We start from the raw sequence: 18,908 nt of genomic DNA on the forward strand, positions 1-18,908 counted from the left end.
TTTTTTATAGAAACCTTGGTAATGGGATGCGTTCCCATAGTGGCTCTCTCAGTGTCACCTCAAGTGCCATAAAATGACGACCCCTTTCCTTTGTAACAGGCTTTTTATTGTGTCAAGGACTATTAGGAGTCCATTGAGTTCTCTCTTGGCCTTTGTTCCACTTTCCTCTGTGAACTTACTTCTTGGCTGCATTTCTGGAAACCTGAGGCCACCTTTCTTAACCTGGAGCGTGTATGAGTAAGGGTTCAAAGTAGCTCATTCTACAGGCCACACCCGCTGAATTAGTGTAGAATGGGGCAGTCACCATCCTCTGAGTGACCCTGATATAATCTCTTGGTGTGTGTATGTGTGGGTGTGTGTTCCAGCTCCTAGGACCCCTACTAATGTGCAACACACACACACACACACACACACACACACACACACACACACACACACAGTAACTATATGACACACCAAAGATTCAGAATCTCATTAGATCCTATGGAAACATTCTTTGACAGAAGCAGAGTTTGGGCCTCGGGAAGCACTGTGGGTTTCCTCAGAACTGCCTACCTAGTGTGTGAGAGCGTTGGCTTTCATATCTAAACCAATCACCTGTGCCTCCAGTATTATGAATGTGTATCTTTTTGCTCAAAAAGCATTAACACTTTCCTGACAGAGAAAACAGAACATAAAACTAGGCTGGAGAGCCATTCCAAACATGGGACCCTATGCAGCGACTCCACACATCCCCACCACAGGCCAGGCCTGCACTCAACGTTCATTCCAGCACCAACTGCTGGATGCCTGTGCTTGAGTTCAGCACTGACCGGCCCCAGGTGATCTGCCATCCAGCCGCCCTTGCCTCTGAACGGCTCCTTTACAAGTCTATCAGACCAAGTGCCACGGGCATCTTGCTCTCCCCCTCACACAGTCCTCCACCTGGATAACTTTGCATCCTCCTCATGAGGTTCAGACTTCAGCTACATGGACCTCAGATTTTGGGGTTTCTAGATCTCTAGAGAGGGAAGAACATTAGAACATTTCCAACAGCGTTGACACAACCCCAGGGTCTCAAAAGAAATAATGCGGAGGATACGCGGACAGAAAAGAAAGAGGTACAGTGCAGACACCTCTTCATCTATAGACTTGAGAGGGAGAGATGAGGGGAACCCATTTGCTCATCCATAGAGAATATGCATTAGTTAAATGATAATTATCAAACTGTAGCTTCATCTATATTAATGAAATCAAAGTCTGGATGGCCATTTTTGGGAATGATTCAAAATGAACTTCTGTCTTGGTGAAGGGCAATCAGGATGAGGAGCTGGGAAAAATCACCCTTGGTCTATTTTTCTTCCCATGGTCATGAAAGGAAGGGGTGGAAATCAGTAGACATGCTGCGTGTATTACAGGCCTGCTTAATAATAAATGACAAGTGGGTATGAGTGATGAGGCCTTTAAGAGATCTGGTGACATCAGCGGTGTAACTTTGGACCTGGCCCGAGCCATGTGCTGCAGATGATGAGGCTGAGGACAGGGACTGATGCTCGTTCTGGTCATCCTTAAGTGTCTGCCCTGGCTTTCTGTTGTATCTTAGAAATATGGGTTTATACTTTTCAAACCTGGTAGACTCTTCTCTGTCCCAGGCCCAGTGGACTGGTGAATGGGGAGGGGTGTTGAGAGCTGTAGGAGGGGGCAGCAAAACCTCCAATAAGTTGCTTGGCATCTAACAATGTCAACTATTCAAGAATCTAAACATGGGTGCCTGGTTTTGAATGTACTGAATCTTATATGCTTTGGAATCAGAAAGCCCTGGGCTCCAGTCTCAGCTCAGCTTCCCTCAGTAGCTCTTTAACAGGCTTTAGGGGAGGCATTTAGCCTCTCTGAGCACATTAGCTCGTAGAGAAATGGGCATAAAATGGAAGCCCTACAGGGTCATGAATCATGGCTAAGAAAAGTGGTACCTAGGAATGTGCTCGCCATATAGAAGGTGATCTATGTTAGCCCCCTTTCCAGTTTCCAACTAAGACATCAGCAAGAAATGGAAGTGGCATGGGCATACCATAGAGTCACAAGGGACGACTCGTGTTCTAGCTTTGCCTTTAGAATGAAGGCAAGCTTCTTTGTGGCTTTAGGCCCCACTGTCTTTACCTGTAAAACAAGAGCTTTCACTCATTCATAGTGTGATATTAGTGTGATTCATTAGCACTCATTAGTGCTATAGTTACTAAATGGTTTCTACAACCACGCACCATCAAGTGGGACTCACAATAGAACCCATTCTGCAATAGAATCCACATTTGATGGACTGTGTGTCTAAGGAAGCTCAAGCACATTATAGTTTTTGTAAGTTTAAGCACATCTGAATTATTTTCCTCTCAACCAGTTTGCTGATGAACTATCTCAGACTCAAAGAACTGGGAAGAACTTCAACTTGGATCTTGCCACTAAAAAGCTAGAATTTTCTTGGTCCACAATTTCCCGAGACAGTGTTCTTTAGGAAGGAGGAAGCCGGCCAGATCAGGTCAACTTTGACTTATTTTTAATATGTTACTTCCAGGAAGAGACATTTATGTATTTTTGTCTTTTTAAAAAAGATTTATATTTATTTTATGGATATAAGTAGCTGTCTTCAAGACAGCACCGGGAGAGGGTGTCAGATCCCATTACAGATGGTTGTGAGTCACCATGTGGTTGCTGGGAATTGAATTCAGGACCTCTGGAAGAACAGCCAGTGTCTTTAACCGCTGAGCCATCTCTCTAGGCCCCTTTTTTTGTCTTCTTTGAAAAATCACTAATCTTGTCTAGTCCCTTCTCTTGGGAGACCCTGAAAGCCTGCAGCTTGGGAAGGGAAGGAGCTCCCTCCAAGTCTCTCTCACAGTTTTGTCACAGCAAGTGTTGTCAAATGGAGAGGTGGCTTTTCAGTCGTGTAATCTCCTGTCTTATGGAGCCTTTCAACCAACACTTATGTAGAGTGGGGCCCCCACCTGAAGGATGCCCTGGCATTTAAAACCACCTGAGCTTCGCTGTTGACCTCTAGAAGCTTCAGACCGAGTAGGAGAAGGTCCTGAGTGACTGACTAGACCCACACAAAGGCTTCAAGCTACATTCTACAGAGAGAATGTTCTCTTCCAAGTGAGCTACAGACCACCCAAAATCAACTGTTCTCAACAAGGAGGTCTGGGACCTCAAATTATACATACAACTACCCATGGCTTATGGTCTCTAATGTACCAAGGAGTCTCATCTCCCAGGATTCAAGAGTTTGTGCAACTCCCCAGCCATCTCAACCCTCTTGAGTGAAAGCTACATTTAGTACCTGTTTCTGACAGAAAGAGGCAGAAATGATGGCGTGCCTCTTTCAACTTTAAGTTAAAAATGGATAGTGGCTCTGTCTTGGGGTGCTCTTCTCCACTCTGAAGGAAGCCACCAGGAATGCAAGTGAGCTGCCCTGTAGAGAGCTGACCTGATTTATCTAGTCACCTGCCAGGCAGGGCCTGAGGCCTGTCAACATTGTGAGTGAACTTGGAGGACCACCTCCCTCAGGGAGGCTCTTCGAGGACTGAGGCCCTGGCCAGCCTGGAGATTGGAGCCAAAGACACATCAGTTACTCCCAGATTTCTTTTGTCTTTCTTCTTTCTTTCCTTTCTTCTTTCTTTCCTTTCTTCTTTCTTTCTTTCTTTCTTTCTTTCTCTCTTTCTTTCTTTCTTTCTTTCTTTCTTTTTTGAGAAAGGGGAGGGGTCTCACTGTGTTAGCTTTTCTGACTAACCTGGAATTCTCCAGAGAGTTAGAATTATACCCCTAGATCTTTAAAAGTTTATTATGTTGGTTTTTATATTTATTTATGTTATTATATTCTGCACATTAGCATTTTGCTTGCTTGTACCTTTGTGCACAGTGTGTGCCTGGTGCCTGGTGCCTGCTGAGGTCAGGAGTTAAAGGACTTGTGAGCCAGCATGTAGGTGCTAGGAATCAAACCCAAGTCCTCTGCAAGAGCAACAAATGCTCTTAACTGCCTGGTCAACTCTCTAGGTCCTGCCCCTAGCTTATTGATCACCAGGAATGCTGAGATAATGAAGGTAGGTTGTTTTGAGCCGATCTGCTTGTCCACAGTGGTAGATAACAGGTTCCGTATCCCTTACCCAACCATCAATCAAGCCAAAACTTCTCCCTTCACCCCTTATGGCTGCTTGCCAGCTCCTTCACAAGCTTTCTAGATATGGCCCAGTCTCTCTTCTGGAACCTTCTCTCAGCTCTCAGCTCTCAGCTCTTAGCTTTCCCTGATTTCAAACTCAGACTTTTTAAATTAAATTATTGGCATTAGATGTCAGGGTAACTTCTAGAATGCAAATAGAATATGACCAACCCCTTGCCTCACCTCTGCCCATAGAGGTTCAAGCCCTGTGGCGTGGCCTCAGCTAAGGGTTGGCTGGACCCTGTCTCACACAGCCGCCTCCCTCACTGGCGCTCACTGTGGGTTCTCACCACACAGCTCCAGGTTGCTTTAGTTAACTGTGTCTCTCCTACCCCCAACTCTTCTCTTCTTCCTGGATGGCACCATTTCTTTGTCATTAGGAACAAAGCAGCTCAAAATCAAGCTCTGCTGTCTCCAGGGCTCACATATCTGAGGGGAGAGGGCCATGAGCAAGGTAAGAACTCGAAGCCTGGCACAGGGGGCAGAGGCCAGGTAAGGAGCCACTGTCTTCTGACTCACACAGCCTCTCACAGGGTGTGTGTGAGTGTGTGTGTGTGTGTGTGTATACACATGCCATTCTTCCTTTCAATGAATCAGTCTTTTTTCCATGGCTGCTGTAAAGCTGTTCTTATCATTACTGGTTTTTCACAGTTTTATTGTAAGTCTTATGGTGGGGTGTGGGTAGGGTTGGGGTGGTGGGGTAGTGGAGGTGGGGGTGTATGAGTGGAGGTGTATGAGTGGGGGTGTATGACATGTGTCCTGTTTGGAGTTTGTTGGTGTGTTTTTCGTTTTGTTTTTAGTTTGTCATCTTTTGTTTTGTTTTAGCTTCTTAGATTGTGAACTTCCATTATGTTTAACGAGGTTTGGAAAGCTCCCACTACCAGATCTTCATATGTTTTCTATGCTTGCCTTTTCTCTGTTGTCCTGGGACCCAGATGAACGTGGGTTAGGTCTCCTTGTCTGTTCCATGATTTGTCCTGTCCTGTACCTGTGTAGTTTTGCATAGCTCTGCTGCTGCCTTCAAAGGTCACTGCTGCTTTCTTCAGTTGATCCCAGGCAGTGAAACTTCACATCATTAACAAGATTCCGTTTTGGTTGTTTTCTTGCTGCTTCTCTATTTCACGGCACAGCTCCCGTTGGCCTCCATCCTTCAGCCTCAGCCTCCTCAGTGCTAGGATTACAGATATGGACCAGCATGCTTGGCTTGGATTTCAGACTCTTTACAAGTTCCACTTGCTCTTTTTAAGGACTTCTAGCTCTCTCTTTATTAAGATAGTATTTTCCTTGAGCTCTTGTGCATCACTATAATTATTCTGTTATTCTTTTCTTGCTGGTTCTCTCATCATTAAGACCTTGAATCTAGTGAACACTTGTCCCCAGCTCTCCTTCCTGTGTGCACCGTTAGTGATTTCTTCAGTTGGATATTGGGCACCAATGGCAGCACTATGACAGATATCTAGAATCCATCTCAAGACTCTGGGCTTTGTGCTGCAATCAGTCTTTGTGGGTTATTCTGATACCTGAAAATCTTGTTTATGGTCAGATGGGCTGTGTCAACTGAGGAAGAATCCATGTGCCAATTCATGGAGACAGAACATCTTTGACGTCTTCATTAAACACCCCGAGTAACCAGCAAGGCCTCTGGACTGTAGCTTAGATATGGACTCTCTGTTCAAGGCTAGAACTCCTCCCTGTCATGTGTGAGCTCCAGAAGGTCACATTATCAGTTTCAGGTCATTCTTTTCCAGCTTGGTAGATGAACACCCCACGCCCACCCTAACACACACACAAATGGCCTAGGACTCCACTAAGACTTGCTGGGATCCTGGGATAGATTTCTGGGGCTCATTCTTGACTTAACCAGCTTTCCAGAATCTGGCCCACATCACCAGTCTCTTTCCTTGAGGTCACCAGGTCTGTGTGGCACGCCAGCCTTGTCCCATACTCCAGACACTGCCTCTAACAGAAAGCAGGGACATCGGCAGGATTTGCTTTGATGCTATCCTTTTCTTGGGCTCACAGTAGGCCACCTCTACCATCCAAAGCTCAAAACACTTACTCACATACATATTTTTACATATTTCTGGCAGCCAAGCTGTTAAGGGTGAGTCTTTGTGGCTCCATCATGACCAGAACTGTGGATTTCAGGAAGTGACGTGTCAACAGCAACTAAAGTAAAAGAGTGAGTCCTGTTTGAAGGGCTGGCAAGAGCATTCTAGAAACGAGTACTGAAACAAAGTAGGTGGCCAAAAGGAACATGGTAGGAGCTGAGCTCTGATAGAACAGAGAGGATGGATTAGACAGCATCTTATAAATCGCATAGCAGCCAGGGTTGTGAGTGCAATGAAGGCGCCCTTGCCGGGTTTGAGCAAGGCAAGGCAATGTCACCTGACTTGTGCTTCTGAAGCTTCTTGTTGGCTACTGCAGGGTTCTTTGTGAGTTGCATGTGGCAAGAAGGGGATGAAAGAGCAAAGGATGATTCCAGCTTCTGTCTATGTGAATGCTGCTTGCTTACAGAAACAGGAAGAGCTGTGGGTGGCAGGCTTTAGGAGGGAAGGCGCGGGTTTGCTTTTGACTCTGGTGTTTGGTGCCCACTAGCTATCCCAGTGGGAAGAGCAAGGGAGCAATGGTATATATCAGCCTGGAGCTCCAGCAGAGGTCAAGATTAGCAATATAAATTTAGGGCTCAACAGCACTTAACTGATCCCTAAAGCCACAGGGCAGGATGAGATCATTTAGGAAGAGATGGTAGATGTACAAAGACAAGTTTCCAAGAATTGATATCCAGGGACCTCCAATATATTTCCATTAATGACAGGTCCAGAGGAAGAGGCCAGGGAAGAACAACCAGTAAGGTAGCAGGGAAACAGGAGAATGTGAGACCCTTCGGTGTTTGCTGGGAAAACCCTCAATCATGCCTTGAACTCACTTGGGCATCCCCTCTGGGAGCCTTCAGTTGGACAGTTAACTCTCTCCCCTCATCTCATGTGAGCACTTGGACAGCATGATGTATACAGAGCAGGGATTATCTCTGTGAGTCTTTCACACTAACCGGAGCACCCCTTAGAGGCCCTGGCCTCGCCTTGTCCTTAGCTACATGGCCCACACCTATCTCAGGTCTCATCTCAGTGGGTACCCAGGGAATGTGATATATTGCAAAGGAAGAAAATAACATAGTCAGAGTGGACAAGGAATGCTTTACAGAGAAAGAAAGTCTTGAGCTGTACTTTGGAAGGTACTGAATATTGAAACTAGTGAATAGGAGTGAGCAGGCCAGGCTGGCAGAGACAGAGGACCAATGGTCCAACCAGGGAGGCACTGGTGACAACCTCTGGAGAGGAAGCAGATCTGGTGTGGAAGAACCAAGGTTGAGGCACAGGGGAGCTAGGCAGCTGGATTGGGATGCGACAAACACCAGGCTAAGGTCTTGGTTTCCAAACTTGATTCCAAACTTTTATCACCAATGTCCTAGTTAACATCAAAATGAGGATAGTTGCCGATTTACAGTAACTTCAAGGTTACTGTAGGTGGGTAGGTGTGATAACTGTTGTCAGAGTAATAAACACCCATATTCTCACTTATTAAGTGACTGCTGTGTATTGGGGGCTGTTTTACACAGCTCCCTCTTGCTGGAGTGTGCAACAACTCTGGGGTATGGCTACAAACAAGCTTGCTACTTATAGCTAAAAAAATCCAGACTAGAAAAGGTTGACTTGTCGAGCTCGCCAGCTACAGTTGCTGTAAGCAGGAGCTGGAAGAAGCTCAACCCAGTCCATCTGAGAGGGAAACCCCAGCCCTTGACAGCCCCTCCATCCCCCACCCCAATACACTGATTCTCAGCTTCTGCCTGGTGATGTGTATAGGCTGTGGGGTAAGAGAGAGGGTAGAGGACACAGGAAGAGGAGAATTATACTAGGCCTTAGGAAAGCTCTATCTCTAGACATCCAACAGGAGGGTCATGGCTAAAGACAAAATTAGACACGGAGAACAAGAAAACTATACAGTTCAAGCCACAAAGTGTGTTCCCTCTGTGTGTGTTTCTGCCACATGACTGTCTACACCCAGGCTGACCTTGATATTTAAGCCAGGGTCACACTGCTGCCCTCAAGACAGCAGATGTGAGGCTCTGTGGCTGGGGCTGCCTGGGCAATGACAAGGCAGAGGCTGAAATGACAGGGCAGCTGTGTTCCTCAGCAGCAGATTACAGGAAATCTGACCACAGCAGAGCCGTGCCAGCTGTTGCTTGGCCACCATGTTTTCCAAGTCATTACTGTGGTCATGGCTGGAACAGGGTCACAGTCACATGCCCCAGATGAGTGTAATTTGGTTGGCCAGGGTTTACGCTCTGTAACGCTGCCATCTGGCCAGGTCTTGCTACAAGCAAGAAAGACCTGCCCAGCTAAGAAATAACTTCCTGCACTTGTGCCGAGTCTCAACAGTATGCAAAGTGTTTCCTGTGTCATCCATGTCTCACAGGAGTTGGGTGCTGACCCTGTAAGGCAGGGGAGGAAGCTAAGTTCCTGAAGAGTTAAGTGACTTAGGACAGGTCACGTGGCAAATGGACATCAGAACCATACCATGGAAACCTCAAGGTCTGCCCGTGTGTCTAGAGCCCAGCTAACAGCATCCTGAAAGGTGATTCAGACAGAGCAAGCAGGAGTGGACTTGGCTCTGAGTAGGTTCCAAATCCTCTCCCTTACTGCGTATCCAAGGCACTCAGAGCAACAGATACCACTTGACACCTTCTTAAAGCCTCTTCACCTACATCACTTCCCAGTGTGCACACGTGCACGTGTGCACACACACATGCACGCGCACACACACACATGCACGCACGCGCGCGCGCGCGCGCACACACACACACACACACACACACACACACACAGGTGTGAGTGTGCAGAGGGAACCTAAGACACACTAGGTGGTGAGAAAGTCTCCAGTACTTACTATACCAGAAAGGGCTTCATTCCTAGCCTGTCTCATCACCCTGGAAGCGTTTAGCGTGTGGTCAAATAGTGGCAAATGGCCATGAGGTTCTGAGCCCATTTGCTAGCTGTGACCCTAACCAAAGCAGTGGCTCCTGATCTGGACTTTCAGCCCCTACAGCTGGCCCTACCCCAACCTTGGTGGCTGTTGTTGCCTGTCTACTGCAGGACACACACATAATGACCACCCGGTCCTCCTTGCTGGGCCTCTGTGGTTTGGTCATGCTTGCCTGGCCCCATGGGATGCTCTTAGAATAGCCAAACAGGCATGGCCACACTTGTCCTCAGGGATGAACCCAGGGTGTGACCCTCACTTTGTGGTGGCCTGGGTTGGGACTTCTTTGTTCTAGCACTGTCCTGAAGTCCTCCTCAGTAGCCCTTTCTAACCATCTCCTCACGGCTATTGCAAATACCTGCTTAAGAGCTGCAGGCTCAGAGAGCAGGATTGGCATAGGACCATGGATGGGACTCGATGGGACAATTACTACTTCTCACACTGTCTCAATCCCTGGCCAGAGGCTTTCACCTGATGATCCTGCTGATGGGGGCAAAATCCCTGAGTCTCTGGATCTGGAGCAACCCAGTGTGTTTGTGGGCTGGTCAGTAGGTGTCTATCTATGAGAGAGACATTGCTCTGACCCCTCTCTTCACTCTCATCCCTTACTGCCTTCAACCCTTCTAGCTGAGTCAGGAAACACCCAGATCTCCTTTGACAGAAAAAGTGATAAACTGTGTGTACTTATGTGGTGTGCACCAGTGCAAGCCAACCCATGCCACTAGCCCCAGCAATGGGCCAGACCTTTGGGCCATTGCCTGTGAAGGAGCAGGCGCTTCAGAAGGTGGGAGTCACACTGGGGCTGATATGAAGCTCGGAAGCGAGTCAGATAAGGCAGTGTCCTGTCTGGGGGGACATATATGCATGACCACATGTAGTTCTGAAAGTCGAGGAAATGGTCAACATACCATTCAGAATAGTGGTTATGTAGAGGATGGGTTGGGGAAGAGAATATGGAAGAACACACATCGGAGCTGGGCAGTGAGCTGGGTGTGATCATTACAAATATGTTCTGTGTTGTTCTATTCCTCACACATCACACACACACACACACACACACACACACACACACACACCCCACCCTCCACCCCACTCTCGTCATGCTATGCAACAATATGAAAGATTATGAGGAGAGGATCCCAGAAGTCCATCGTATCTTCTCTTGCCTGGTCTGACAGATCTGGTGACAGGAAGGGTGTGCCTCATAAGTGCCTAGTCTCCATGCCCCTGTCTTACCCCTGAGAGCTATGTTTTAAAAAGCTGTTTTACACCATACTCCATTTCCTTCCCTCTCACAAACTGGCTGGCTGCCCAAGACAGCTTTTGCTAGAGTCCCCAGGACAAGTGTCAGTGAACATAATGGACAGTTCCAGGAATAGTCTTGCCTGACATCCTGGCAATGTTTGAGGCTACAGGCCCATGCTCAGGTATTTTCTGAGCATCTCTTCTTTGGCATTTCCAACACATTACCCCTTGATCCATCTTCTCAGTCTCCTTTGTTGGTTGCCTGCCTCTTTCCATCCTCCTGTTAACTGGGGGTGTCATGGGGGTCTTGTCCATACCACCTCATGCCTTCAATCACGGCAGTGGATAACTTCCCAGTTCTTTCTCCAACCCACCAGTCTTTCCCAAATGCCAGCCCAAATATCCACCTGTATACTAACCTCTTCTTTCAACTGCCATGCAGGCATTTGCCTTCAGATCCTGGCCCTTACCTGTTAGCCCGATCCTCTACAAGTAGTCTCTATCCATCTTTCCAAGAGCCCAAGAACTCCACCCCAGGAACTCTTCTCCTCTCTGCTACCATCTCTTCTCTTTCCCCAGAGCCCCGCAGTCACCGAGTCTAGCCATCCAACATCCTCAGATGGAACTCAGCTTTTCTCTTCATGTCTATCAAGATCTTCCTATTCAGAGCCAGCATCTGCTCTTGCATGTACAGAAACATACATTAGCAATCACCTGGCAGCCAGCCTTGGCTCAATACATAACCCACTGATCATGGAACTGTGTACTTCTGAGCTGACCATGATCTGTCCCATTTATAATCCTCTGATGATGGTTGCCACTGCCCCCAAGGCTCTCCACAACGTGGGCTTGATCTACTCACCCCCACCTCATCTTTTCTCATATCCCTCCTTTGGGCCTCAAAACGTGCCCTAACCACACTGAACTTGTTTGGGTGTTCCAAACACATCAGATTTCCCTCTTACCTCCAGAGCAGCATGTCTTCACCTAGAATAGCCTGTGGTGATCCCTATCCATTCTTTCCTGCTCCATCTCTCTCTTCAACTTTCAGTGGGACTACCATGACTTCTTGCACTGAGCCAGGAATGGTGGCTTGGTCCACAACCCCATTGCACTTGGTCCATTTCCTACTTGATTCTACGACATGTAACCCTCTGTGTCAATGGCTTCTTTAATGGCTTTTCCCCACTGTGGATTCTTGGCATTGGGCAGCAGGATTCTACAACAATGCCCGACCCCCCCCCCAAGTAAGCAGTAACAGCTGTCCAGTGAACAAAGAATGTATGCATGACATATGTGCTCTCACAAGAATCTTACAGATTTATAGTTAAATGAAGGAAAGTAGCCTGCCCCAAGTCACCTAGGAAACAGAAAGTTCAAAGTTGGTCTGGGGGGGTTAACACAAAATCCCAGAGTGGCCATCACCTGTGTATCCCCACCTCTGACAATGCAATCCTACCCATCCTTCATCACATAGCCAAGGAGCCTTTCCCCAGCCCAGTCAAGGCTAAAACTCAGGGTGGCGGTTGGCATGGTTACCTGGAAGCAGGTGGGCCCCGGCCTCCCTGTTGGGATGTCTGACTGGTAGAAAACTTTGAGCTCTGGGGTCAGGGCGATGACAGTCTTAATAACTAAGGAGATGATATCAGACCAGACCTTCTTGATGTCCACACCTTTGGAAGACAGTCTACAAAGAATGCTAGAGAAAGTCCTCTTGCTGCCCGTGCTGGCGCTGTCAGAGTGGACAAACTTGCCGCTGTGGATATTCAGGGAGTAGTTGGTCAGGTGCATAAAGACATGGTGCAGATTCTGGGGGTTAGGTTCTTGATATGGCTCTGTACAAAACCTAGAGAGTCCATCTTTGGCAATATAAATCTCTAAGGGATCCAAGGACTTCAGCAAGACATACAGACGGATGTCGAACTTGAGTTTGTCGATGAGGAGGGGCTTGCGGATGTACTCCTGGACCACTGCCGGCCTGTTATGGAGGGTCCCAGTCAGGCGACCATCACAGGGATCCTTAATGAGGTAGATTCCATCACCCTGACAACCACTATCCGGTTTCACAATAAAAGTGGGCTTCCAGGAGGGGTCACCTTCTTTCACCGTTTGGACCTGGAAGGGAGGGAAAACACCGGACTGTTAGGGATGTGGCAGAGATCCCCCTTCCACAGAGATGACACTGCCTGGGGGTCCAGTGACATGAGACTTGTCCTCAGTCTTGTATTCAAGAGTGAGGTGGAAAGTGGATTAGAAAAGTTGACCTGAGTTCAAGTCACTTCACCAGTTCTTAGTTGTATTCTTAACAAGTCATGTAACTATAACAACGGCAACAGCTTAATACAATTTGTGATTACCTGTGACATGCCAGGCATTGCACTGGGCTCTTTTACACTAGTCACCTCATCAAACCCTCCCAGAAAACACGGTTGTTATGGAGGGATGCAGCCATTGTTACATATGAGAGGAAAGAGTCAGCCTGCCTGGATTCAAGCTCTGGTGGTGTCATTTACAGAGCAAATTATTTCTCTCTACCTTCAATACTTGTCAAATAGAATTAAGGGCTTTTCCCCCCTTTCTGGATCTTGTTTGTTTTGAGACAGAGCATCTTGTCCAGCCTGGCCTTGAACCTTGAACTTGTCACCCAACCATCTTCACCTCCCAAGTGCTAGGATTACAGATAAGCAAGTATCACAGCTGGCTTGTGTGGTGCTGGGCTCTGTGCATGCTAGGCAAACATCCGACCACCTGAGCAGGCTAAGGACTCAAAGAGAAAATAAACTTGTGAGTTTAACTGGGGGAGGCAGCAGCGTTGAGGCTAAATCCTGGATTGATTACCCTAGAGCCCTGTGCCTTCCTCCATATTCTTTTCAACCCTCAATGGAACAATACAAAGAAGTGACCAGCCGAGATGTACAAAGGACCAGGCACAGTAACAAACCCTGAGCTAGCACACGAGAAACAGGCTTTCTGCTTTATTATGTGTATCTCACAGACTTGGCCAATCCCTCTACCTGTCTGGACCTTTCAGGAACTAGGTTCTGTCATCTGCAGCAGCTGCTCTTTCCCAGATCTGGGCTAGCAGGACATGCCCAAGACCATCTAGGCACTTGGCCAGCCCAGATCTGGACCTGTGGTTGTGTATAATTTATGGGTACCTGATTCCTCCAGGCTATGGCTTCAAGGTATTCCCCCTGAAGCTCACATGTTGGAAACTTAACCTCTAATATGCACATGTTGATGGTATCTTAATGTAGAAACTTGGCAGGTAAAGTTGAAGAAGCCTAAGCATAGAGCGATATGACAGCACTGGTAGTTTCATAAGAAAGGGAGAGACCAGCCCTCCTGTGTGCTGGCTAGCACATTGGATGTGTCTTGTCCCATAGAAGGCCCCTCACCAGCTATCAGCATCTTGATACTGGACTTCTTAGCCTCTGGAGCTGAAAGACATACATTTCTATACTTTACAAACTCAGAAGGCCTGAGCCATCCAGACATCTTTGTTGGGGTGCTTTGGGAAGCTATGGAAGAAGGTGGGCTGAAATGCTCAGAGAAGACATGTGAAGACAGACACCTTGCTCTCTGTAGCTCCTGGCATGGAAGCTCTCTTCTGAGCCATCCCCAGGAGCAGTGCCCGACTTGCAGGAGAAGTCGATGATGGTCTGGCGCTGGCCTCCCGTCAGCCTTTGCCTTCGCTGTGCAAGCCTGACCCAGGCCACCCACTCTCTAGAATGCACTTATCTCTTTGACTGGCCTATATTTCTAGCTGAAGCTTTTGCCGATTCCTGGGTCTTGTAAAAGATCCTTAACAATGGAGGGACACTTACAGCCTTGATAATGGCTCCCATCAATTGTGTCCTCCACGTCAGCAGGATTCCAGAACAGAACTTCACAAGAGATCAATGCGGGCTCCCTCTCAGGCCCAACCTCCTCACAGCCTTTCCTGCAACAGTGACCTTGACGCTTATGTCATTATTTAATATTCATCCGAAGCATCCACACGCACAGCCTTTACAGCAAACATGGCTGCTATGGACGAACGACAGCCGTGGATCAGCAAGTGAAAAATGTCAAGTTTGCACTGGTGGGTAATTTTTCCCTCTAGAAAGCTTTTGCTAGGCCGATGATACTAACAGTTCAATATATTATCAGAGTGATATTTTCTCCTTTGAATTCAGGGTATGTGCCTTAAATAAATTAAACTACATGGTCAATAGTCTCTGTCATTCATTACAGTGTTAAATATTTCTTCCTCTCTGTGCCAGAGTCATTACAAATCAAGATTATTAATTCTAAGAGAATCGTTGAATTTTCTGAACCAAAAGGATCCTCGGAGACCGACATCATCCCATCTGCTCATAATGCAGAGGGGAGGCTGAGGCTGAGGGAAGGGGCGGGGCCCGCCTGGGGTCCCATGATTGGCTAGCGAGGCAGGTGGGGTGAGAGCCTAGGTCTTTGATCCCACCTCAGGTTCCCTGTGACAATTTTATTTTTGATAAGATAAAATGAAAGACCCGTTTTTCTGATTCCTATAGCAAAGACTTTTTGTTTTGTTTTGTTTTGATTTGTTTTGTTTTGTTTTGTTTCAAGAGAGAGTTTCTCTGTGTAGATCAGGCTGGCCTTGAACTCAGAAATCCCGCCTGCTTCTGCCTCCCAAGTGCTGGAATTAAAGGCGTGCGCCACTACTAATCAGCCAAAGACTTTAATATCTCAGCCATTACTAATATCTGGGCTCTGACCTCACCCTGAACATGGCTGTCTTGGAACTGTGTCTTTGAATCCTGAGCTGTCTGGGATACCCCAACCCCAAATCTTCAGTCTGGGTTCCTAATGTGTTCAAAAGTGCCACAGCCTGGCTCACTAACTGCTCTGCAGGCAGGACCTAAGTGTGACCCCCAGCACCCACATAAGAAAGCTAGACATGGTGGTGTAACACTGTGATTCCAGATCTAGGGAGGCAGAGACAGGAGGAACCCAGGGCTGGCTGCCCACTGGGCTCCAGGCACAATGAGAGACCTTGTCTTAAAACGGGTAAAGAGCAATTGAGAAGGACCGTTGGCTTTGACATTTGACCTCTGACCTCTGACCTCCACACATATGCACATACAAGTGCTGGGTCTAGGAAATGAGGTTGCTATATTTCCAGTCCCCTCAGCCATTACTTTAGCCAAAAAAAAAAAAAAAAAAAAAACAGAATTCCTATCTTCTGAACCTTTCTGGTTTTGCTTAACAGACATCTTTCCACTCAACGACTGAAGCTAAATATAGCTTCTGTCTCTGGGCCCAACCTCACCCTCACCTTCCACTGAAACTCTGACGATTCTGGCTGAAGCCTGAATATGTGATTCTGTCGTGTGCACTGAGAACCACCGGACTAAAGTGAATTAATTAAGCCAAAATAGCATCTGAAGCCACTGTCTGAAATGAAGTTCTATGCCTTAGTGTTGGCCGGAATGTGAGGAAGACGGCTCTTAAACTACAGCTGATGGTATCTTTGGTTTATCCAACTCTGCTGTCGGATGTGAAATCCATTATCTTGTAACTGTATACTCGGATGGCTGAAAGAGATACATAGGGGATGCCGGCTGGCTTGCCTGGCACTCAGGAGGCTTATTGAAAATTTTCTGCACCTTTACTGCCCCCTAGTGGTATTCTGGAAAGGCGTCTGAGAAAGCCTGGCTTTCCAACATTACTTAAGTGGGATATTATTAGCCTGAAAACGGAAGGGAATGATAAGACCAAAACCTTGAGCACTCTGTGCAGAGAAACAAGCCAAACACAAAACCAAAAGGACTTTAGGATCCCACTGTGCAAGGTCCCCAAGAAGTCAAATTCTTAAGAATTTGAAGTGGCAAGAATACAGAAATAGAAGGGGTTGGGGTTGGGGGTGGGGTGGGGTGGTTAGTAGAGTTAGCAATTTAATAAGGACAGAATTTCAGTTACTTAAGGTTTTAAAAATTCTACAGTTGGATTGGGCAATATTTGTACCACTGAACTTTACCCTCCAAAAATTATGAAGCTGATAGAGTCCCTGCACCCAAGCATGTGGGCCTAGGTTCTAGCCCCAGCAACCAGATAAAAAGCTGGGCATGTGGCATGTGCCTATAATGCCAGAATCGGGGTGGGGTGGGCAGCACTGTGACAGGCAGATCCCAGCAGCTCTCTGATTGGCCAGCATAGCGGAAGCGATGAACTCCAGGTAGTCTGGAAAGCTAACACCAAGGACTAGCTCAGAGATTCTTGACAGCAGTCTCTGGTCTCCATGTGTACACACATACGTGTGCGTACATCTATGTGAAAACATACGTGTACCCTCCCTGCCACACAAAAGAAAAAATAGGCAAAGCTGGTAAACTTTTGTTATGTGTGTTTGCACCAATTAGCCTTCGCTGAGTTGAAAGAAGTGTAAACCAGAAAAATCTGGATTTTGGCTCCAGTGTTGCTAGGATATTTCTGCCTGTCATGTGACCATGGAAGGTCACTGGACTTTCTTCTGTGCTCTGCCATGTTCACCTATAAAATTGAGGGTTTACTAGAAGGTCCTGGGGCTCAACCAGCTAACTAGTGCTAAGCAGGGGATTCTCTATTGGAGGCTGTATCACAAACATTCATGGAACCACCAGAGAGATCATGCTGTGCGTTACCATCAGCACACAGGGTGACCTGTGAGCTCAGGGATTTGCACGGGAGATTTATGACGAGTTTGCATCAAGCAGGCAAGGCCTGTGTGAGAAGCAAGGCAGAGCACCTGGAGGGAGGAAGTTCAGCAGCCAGACTAGAAAGCCACAGAGCGTTATTAGCAACAAGGGGAAAGCATGGGGACAAGTTCTGAATTATGATGACACCAGAGATGTCAAAGATAGTTAGAGCCATGTTTTGTCACATTGGAAGACCTACGTTTCATTCTAACAATGCAGGCCATTGGTGTCATGGGAACGGGCTGTGGATCTTCAGGACAAACAAGACTCTGATAGACAAAGTGTGTACTGGGCAGGACACAAGGGACCAGTCCAACAGCTGTGAGGTCTGAGACTCAAGGGAAATTCCAACTCTTGATGTACACAACAATTCCTGAGGCCAGCTAAGACTGAAGCTGCTGTCATGTAGGTGACCCAGGCCAAACAAGAAGGGCAACACGGGCCATCTGAGAGGCAAAGTGGGAGGTGATGAGGGTGGTTGCAAAGAACAACTTGAGTAGATGGCAAAGCAGGAGAGAACAGAAGACATTCAGGAGACTGCCAATGGTGGAGAACAGCAAGAGAATGACCACTAATGTCAGGAATAGACATAAGCCTCCACTCATGAGATCACACAAGACTCCCACTCAAGAGATCACACAAGACTCCCACTCATGAGGTCACACAAGACTCCCATTCAAGAGATCACACAAGACTCCCACTCAAGAGATCACACAAGACTCCCACTCATGATATCACACAAGAGTCCCACTCGGGAGATCACACAAGATTCACACTTATGAGGCTACACAAGACTCCCACTCATGAGATCATACAAGACTTCCACTTATGATCACACAGACTCCCACTCAAGATATCACACAAGACTCACACTCATGGGGGTCACACAAGACTCCCACTCACGAGCTAAATAGGAGCCACTCAAGACACTATGGTTCAGGCCCTGTTCTGCACACTGCATCTCATTTAATCCTCACAACCATCTTATTTTATAGACCAGAAAATAGAGGGCCAGAGATGTCTATTAACCTTCCAAAAGTAACACAGCCAATAGGGTGTGAAGCCAGGGTTTGAATCCAGGCAGTCAGATTCTAGAATCCATGTCCAAAGGGAAAAGCTCATGCCCGAGTATGAGAAGCAAGCCTGATTGGAAAGAATCTTGATGAATATCCCTTTGGGGAGTCAGGATGATGATACTCTGCAAAGGTGGCAACTTTGTGCTTTCGAGAAGGAAGAAACTAATTGATGTGTATGATTACAGGAAGATCCTTCAGCTGCGAGATAGAAAATGTCCTGGAGGAGGCAGATGTCCAAGGACAGAGAGGAAATGCTTGAGCAACATTCTGGAGGCAAAATACACAGCTGTGTACCTAAACCTCACCAGGTCCTTCCTCCTCCTTTCCGTTATTTAGATCAAGCATCTCATCGCAGTGAGAAGAAACCAGGGCCTCGTGGGCCGATGACTTCCAACGTCCTGTTAGGGAGCTAAGAGGAAGGGAGATTTAGCAGGAGCAGGGGAGGAGATGATCCAGATATTGGGACAAAAAGGAAACAGCTGGGAAGTGCTTACTGTCACTTCATGTCTTTGTTACTTTTCTGTTGCTGTGCTAAACGCCATGACCAAGGCGACTTATGGAAGAGAGTGATGGCTGAAGAACAAGCTGACAGCTCACATCTTGAGTGACAGACAGGAAGCAGAGAGCACACACTAGAAATGGCTTCTTTACACTCTCCAAACCTACCTC

The 18,908-nt window shown here is 47.2% G+C and overlaps 1 protein-coding gene and 1 long non-coding RNA gene across 2 annotated transcripts in view; one reads left to right on the forward strand and one right to left on the reverse strand.

The window, feature by feature from the left end:
- The window catches only part of Ttll11 (tubulin tyrosine ligase-like family, member 11), a 228,581-nt gene that overhangs the window by 139,326 nt on the left and 70,347 nt on the right, over nt 1-18,908 (reverse strand). Inside the window, exon 4 of the mRNA NM_029774.3 lies at nt 12,005-12,580. Within this exon, the coding sequence (NP_084050.1) occupies nt 12,005-12,580 (576 nt within the window). The remainder of the gene's footprint in view (nt 1-12,004; nt 12,581-18,908) is intronic.
- Gm35396 (predicted gene, 35396) overlaps nt 1-18,908 on the forward strand; it is a 28,968-nt gene that overhangs the window by 6,920 nt on the left and 3,140 nt on the right. The gene's annotated exons all lie outside the window — the stretch shown is intronic.

Source organism: Mus musculus, chromosome 2 (assembly GCF_000001635.26).
Source record: "Mus musculus strain C57BL/6J chromosome 2, GRCm38.p6 C57BL/6J".
Taxonomy (NCBI): Eukaryota; Metazoa; Chordata; class Mammalia; order Rodentia; family Muridae; genus Mus; species Mus musculus.